The sequence below is a fragment of the Entelurus aequoreus genome, linkage group LG24 (genome assembly GCF_033978785.1).
Source record: "Entelurus aequoreus isolate RoL-2023_Sb linkage group LG24, RoL_Eaeq_v1.1, whole genome shotgun sequence".
Taxonomy (NCBI): domain Eukaryota; kingdom Metazoa; phylum Chordata; class Actinopteri; order Syngnathiformes; family Syngnathidae; genus Entelurus; species Entelurus aequoreus.
The window spans coordinates 6,432,693-6,439,737 of NC_084754.1; the positions used below are offsets into that span (position 1 = coordinate 6,432,693).

General features: G+C 38.9%; 1 protein-coding gene across 3 annotated transcripts in view; it reads right to left on the reverse strand.

Annotated features, from left to right (window-relative positions):
* Window positions 1–7,045, reverse strand: part of LOC133641506 (RING finger and SPRY domain-containing protein 1-like) — a 36,300-nt gene that overhangs the window by 24,650 nt on the left and 4,605 nt on the right. For all 3 annotated transcript variants that reach the window (XR_009824289.1, XM_062035287.1, XM_062035285.1), the window contains exon 2: window positions 5,130–5,732. Coding sequence is in view for 2 of the 3 variants with exons in the window: in XM_062035287.1 (XP_061891271.1) it covers window positions 5,130–5,512 (383 nt within the window). In the remaining variant the exon portion in view is untranslated. The remainder of the gene's footprint in view (window positions 1–5,129; window positions 5,733–7,045) is intronic.

Genomic DNA, 7,045 nt, shown 5'->3' on the forward strand with positions numbered 1-7,045 from the left:
GCACGCAGCATTGTCTCACCCACACAACCATCTGATTGGTACACACGAAGCATTATCAGCCAATCAGCAGTGCGTATTCAGAGCGTTACCAGCCAATCAGCAGTGCGTATTCAGAGCACATGTAGTCAGCGCTTCAGCGTGGAGCAGATAGGTGTTTAGCAGGTGAGCATCAGGCAGCGGACTCTCCCCAAATGATAATAAACACCTCCCAGTCAACTACTAGTAACATCACTATGAGCCAGTTGACCTTCTAGAAACTTAAACGGCAGCTCAGTTCACTCGCAGTCCTGGCTTGAGGTGAAGGCTAATTACCTCTCAGTTCCAGCCACATCGACCCCTTCTGAGCGCCTATTTTCAGCTGCTGGGAATATTGTAAACAAGAAAAGAACCAGAGCATGTAGACATGCTAACCTTTCTTCATTACAACTGTTAGTCACTCACTGGAATGAGTAGAATTGGTTATTGTGTACTGTGTTGGACTGGATGTTTATTTTGCACATTTTAAAAGCAATACTTAATGTTTACTGTGCTATAGAATATTTAGATTGGCACTTTTTTGTATTGGATGTTTATCTTTATTTTTGCACATTTTAGCAAATAAGCAATACTTTCACTTTTGTTGAAATGTTTACACTGTTGTTACAGAATATTTCGTTTCACACTTTTGTGTATTGGATGTTTATCTTTATTTTTACACATTTTAAAGCAAAATAAGCAATACTTTTACTTTTGAAATGCTTATACTATTGCAGAATATTAAGATTTGCACTGGATGTTGACTTTTATATTTGCACATTAAAAAGCAAATAAGCTACTTTTAATTTTGTTAAAGGTTAAAAGTTTTAAATGTTTACATTGTTACAGAATATTTAGTCATGTTGTTGTCAATGTTGACTGAGTGGCCATACTTCTTTTTTTTTGTAAATAAAAGCCATGCCTTTTGAAAAAACTGGCCTACATTTATTTTTTCATCTTCATTTTGAATAAAAAAATAATCGGTAAAAGGAAAAATAATCTATAGATTAATCGAAAAAAATAATAATCTATAGATTAACCGATTAATCGAAAAAATAATCTATAGATTAATCGATAGAAAAATAATCGTTAGCTGCAGCCTTAAATACAGTGTAAAAACAACTGTAGATTTTACAGTAAAAGCGGTGGGACTTTTTTCCATTTCCATTGATGTGTTAAAAATTAAAAACATTCACTGTAAAATGTACAGATTTTTTTTCAAACAATGTACGTAAAAAAATATATATAATATATATATATATATATATATATATTAATAAGGGTGTCAAAAAAAAATTTCAGATTAATCGTGATTCTTAATCAATTAAAAAAAAAATCTAAAATCTTTTTTTTTTTCAAATCTGTCTCGTCGAGACACTCAGACAAATCAAATTGTTGATGTAAATGATCATATCTGCTGTACAGATTTACTTTAGAAAAGAGAAATGTTGGATACTTCTGTTGTTGCCTTATTTGTATTTGACTTTATTAAATGTGTGTGTAGAATTTTATTAAACAAAACCAGTTTTCTTTTAAGTAATATAGAAATGTATAAAAACTGTTTATGTATTTCATGGAGGAATGTAGTTAATCATAGAACTGGCGCCCAATGTTATTGAAAAAGTAGATTTTGGAGAATTCCTTTGAATCGAGGATTGATTCTGAATCGAATCATTACCCCAAGAATTGAACCGAATCGTGTAATTCTCAAGGATTCATAGCCCTAATATAAAACTATTATTTACTGTTACAAAGCAGCCCTCTGAAGGCAGCTAGAACTGCCATGTGGCCCTCCACAATACCCAGTTTGACACCCATGATTTACAGCAATCATTTGAATGATTAAGAATTCGAAGAAAAGTTTTGGTTGGAGTTTGGATAATAAAAAAATAAAAGACTCAAGCTAAGTGTGATCCCTAAAATCAGGAGTACCGTCTAGGAGAGAAAAACTGAGTCAGAACATGTGGAAAAAACGGAGACAGAAGAGCAGACCAGGGGCCTTCTATAACAAGCTTGCGAACGCACAAAAACCTGGCACATGACCTTTTTCATGACAGAGAGGAGATGTATCAAGACTGATGTTGACATGGAAATGTGCACTGCCTCACGCCAACTTCATGCCTGACGTACGTACGTTTCTACAGGCTGTGGATATTTTGGCAACATACAGAGGTGGTCGTTCAGGCTTTGCCAACAATTGATTATAACAATGTAAAAATGATCGAGGCAAGGACATGAAACGTACTTTTTCGCCAATGCATAATGCTTCATATTCATATTAATATTTGTGAGGACATATATTAATTTACTGCGATGAGGTGGTGACTTGTCCAGAGTGTACCCCCCCTTCCACCCGATTGTAGCTGAGATAGGCTCCAGCGCCCCCCGCGACCCCGAAGGGAATAAGCGCTAGAAAATGGATGGATGGATGGATGGATACATTAATTTATCTAGGCGATCATTTTGCCAACTATTGCTGCAGCAACAGTGGGTGGTTGCCGCCCACGTATACGGCTGCTACAGCAAGAAGCTCTCCTGAGTTCTAATAATAAATTGAGTAATCAAAGTCTTTCGTATCCTTTGTGATATTCTGGCATGTTTACATTTAAAAGATTGCAAGATTACATCATTTTGTCCGCTGGCAACGACCGCTTTTCCGCAGGATACGGCAATTTTAACCTGCTGGTGATCGCTCCAAACACCAGAAAGAAGCACCTTGTGATTGGCTACAACGTGCAGCGCTTAGTATTGCATATTTAAAATGGGCCGTAACCTGGGCGTGGTTTGGGCATGCCAAACCACGGCAACATCTGGGACTAATTTTAAGTTGATTGTGATGTAAAAAAGAAATGTGCTTGGATATATTTGTGCGCCAACTTTAATACATCTGAATTTTTACTCGCGTACATACGTCTATTTTTAGTACGAACGCCATGCAACTCTAATTACACGAGGCCACTGGTGCTCAAAAACGAGAGAAAAAGAAGGTAAGCTGCTGCTATTCTATTTTGCGTCCTCTTCTACTAAAATTTTCCTCAAGATGATTGACGAAACACAGGCTATGGTTTTCATGTAAGAGGAGATGGAAGAGCAGGAAAGTCTGAAAATGGCTATTATTTTGTATTTATTTTTTGCTAATAACGTTAACATGGGCGGAAAAAACATGCAATTAAGTGATCAAAATAATAGTTTTACCGTATATGCTTTTATACACACTGTCTATGCAGGGAAATAGGTTCCAGTTCTGTAGATGACGTCACACCAAGAGGGGCGACATATCAAGTCTGGCAATGGAAAGGGGGTGTTACAAGTACAATTAGTAATCTACCAATTACTCAAAAGCTAACGTATTTTTCAGATTATAAGGCGCACTTGAAATCCTTTCATTTTCTCAAAATGCCTAATGTATGGAATAATTTTGGTTGTGCTTACCAACCTCAAAGCTATTTTATTTGGTATATGGCGAAATGATAAGTGTGACCAGTAGATGGCAGTCACAAATAAGAGATACATGTAGACTGCAATATGACTCAAGTAAACAACACCCAAATGTTATATGTTCCATTGAAAATATAGAACATTACACACTCCGCTCAAAAATCTATCAAAATGTTTTGGTACGACTTTGGTAAGCTATGAAGCCGCACCGCTTGATGGATTGTACTGTGCTTCAACATACGAGTATTATTGTAGTGTGTGTATAAGGTAAGATATAATCTGGCGTTTTATTTTGCAATATTATGCAAAGGAGACTTTTCTTACCTTCTGATCTGTATTTGGGATCTACGGTACATAAGTCCTGAAAATTTGCGCGCATCCGCCTTTGTAGTGCGCGCCGACCACGTAGTCGATAAGTTTCTTCTTTTTCTCTATCTTCTTGTTATGGGACATTCATTCTCCGCTGTTGCCATTTCTAATATAAAGTAGTGTAAAGTTCTTACTTATGTATTATATTTATCAATGAGAGCATTTTTATTGTAAATTGTGAGGTGTGTGTGTTAAAATCATGGTTGTTTTTACAAATGATGACAGATGTGAACAAAAGCATGTATTGTCTTTGTGTGATAATGTAAATGAGGTGTGGTTGTATTTGTATATTAAGTATGTGTACATGAAAGGGCATTTTATGACTTTTCTTAATTTAAAAACATGCTATAGTATGTTTTTATTGTCATAATTTTATTGCATGATTTTTGTATCCCTTTAATTTAGGTAGCCAGGGACTGCAGATGGAAATTAGCTATTTAGCTATAATCTGGTACAGAACATATCTGTCTTTGAACTTAATGTTTCTGTGCATTGTCCCTTCAAATAAAGACTAAACATATTTGTCAGTGAACTCGCCATGAAAGCACTAAAACATACCGATGTAGTGAGTTTACATTATTCACCCAAAGAACATACGTTATTAGAGAGTTCCGGTCGGACGTTTTTTTCACGGGACACATTTCTGGCATTGTTGTTGCACTAGTGAGCCACGGATGATGAGATGCTGCTCCTTTTTTGATTGAAGTAAAGTCTGAATGTCATTAAAACAGTTAACTCCATCTTTTGACACTTCTTCTACCCCCGTCCTTGCACGCTACACAGCTACAACAAAGACGACGGGGAGAAGACACTGTCGAAGGTGAGCCAAGTAAATAAGACCGCCCACAAAACGGCGCATCCTGAAGCGACTGTCAGAAAGCGGCTTAAAGATAATTTTTAAAACATCATCTATGCAACATTTTGACCAGAGAACCACCATTACATGTTATGCAGACCACAAGGAAGTGTTTTCCATTTAGAAAAAATATATATATATGAACCCTTTAATGCGCCCTACAATCCGGTGCGCCTTTTGTATGAAAACAGACCTGACTAGACCCGCTCATCGGCAGTGCGCCTTATAATCAGGTGCGCCCTATAGTCCGGAAAATACGGTAATTGATATTATGGAATATGACTGCCAGATTCATTTTCAAGCGCAAAAAATACATAAAGACAATTTGTTAGTGAAATTTCAGTCATCTAGACACTATGGGTCCTTTAACAGAACAGAAGTAGTTTCTTGGTGACATTGCAAAGTGGAAGCAAAATAAAGACAGTTGTGTTATCGGGAGAGAGTATCTTACTTGTCCACAAGGGTCCTGATGACAGCCAGCGTGTCCAGCACCAAGCCATCCACATTCTGCTTCTTCCGCCGTGGCTCGTGGGGTCCACGCCCCCTCCGCGGGGGTCTGACAGGGTCCCTCGGGCGACCGCCACGAGACTCCCCAGCGTCGACGGTCGCGCCTGTCCCGTGATCCGTCCGCCTGGCCTGTCCCCTCGACCCCCTGGACGCCCCGTGATGGTCCTCCAAGTCGCTGTCATCCCGGCACACGCAGCTGTTCCCCATGGCTCCACGGCCGGCGAGGGTCTCCCACAGGGATGAAAAGGTGTTTGCGGAGGAAAGGAGTAGCAGAACCTGTGCGAGGCTCCTGCAGGCACAGTAACTGATCCAGGCAGCTACTATCATATCATTGGATGAGCCGGGTTATGGCGGGTTCTCGTCCCAGAGGGCAGGGTTGTGTCAACGCAAATGATCATCGTGAATCACGTCAAGTGGGGATGGAGGATCAAGTTTGGGTTTACTCATTTATAGGTGAGTTGATGAGCCGAGGAGTCAGGCGATGCGATGAAGTCTTTGAACATCATAAAAATCTCAAGGTTTAGATGCAGATCCAGGTCTTAAAACACTGTGGGAAAGTAAAAGACTCAAATGTAAGGCGAGTTGATATGTCAAATAATCACCACATTCTAGGGTAGTGGTCCCCAACCTTTTTTGCACCACGGACCGGTTTAATGTAGGCATTATTTTCAGGGACCGGCTTTTCACTTGTGCCAGATAAATTTAGCAAGAATAAGTGCATGAAAAATACAACTCAATATAACGCTGAATTAGTGGGAGCCCTGGGTGTGTTTCTTTGCAATGAAATGCAGATAGAAATCAGCCTTTGGCTACAATCTGTCATTTTTCTATCTGATATGTAGGGATGATACTCGAAACCGGTTTTCCCGGTTGTTCGATAAGAAAAGAACAGAGTCCTCGGACTCGAATCCCTTTTTGAGAACCGGTACCCGTTATCGAGACCACTATAGGAAAGAAAAAGAGTTGGTTCTTTATTCGAATCCCTCGGAGCGAATCCCGTCCCGACCAGAAATGCCCCGTGTGACATCACAAGAAATGACGTCACGTAGCTCAGTCATTAGGAGCAGATAGCGAAAGCAGGAAAAAAATGGACGGGAAAAAGCACTCCAAGGTGTAATAAAGTTCAAAACAAAAGGTATAATCCAATGAATAACTTTACTGAGAGATTTTAGCATTGTACAAACACATGACGAACACTTTTACGACCAACCGCAAACATAGCAACCAGGCTAGCAACGCACCTCCTTTACGGCAGCTGTCGCAACGTTCTTAAAGCAACCGCAGCACATACATATATATACACAACATATATGACATGATCTCCCTTTTTTAACTTTTGTTTTTCTTTCCCTGTAAACAAAACAAAATCACACTGTATATGTGTTTTTTGTCTAATTATAAATAATGCAGACGAGGCGTGTTGGCTGAGTTCTTGACGTTTACTTTCACAGCGTGCTCATAACCTAACCGGGTGACGACATTCAACAACACTTTTCAGGGCTACTGCGCATGCTCGTCACTCCCGTTGCATGCTGGGTAGTGTAGTTGTTATATTCCCTGGCAGCTCATAACATCTTTCCCCCTATAAAGAATGTTAACGCAATAAAGTGTATCTCTTTTTTTAGCTTTAACTTTTCATTTTTTAGCATTGTAACCACATTTGCAAACAACTTTTCTCTTCATAGAATTTTCTTTCAATAAAGAAATAACGTGCAAAAATGTCTAAGCATCATAACAAACAGTTATGTCAAATCGCAGCAGAATTGCACTTTTTGGAGAGCTGTATTATTTTCAGTTTTGTGCACAAGGGACTGATTTTATTTAACACTATATTATTATTTATACACCTATAGTGATCAC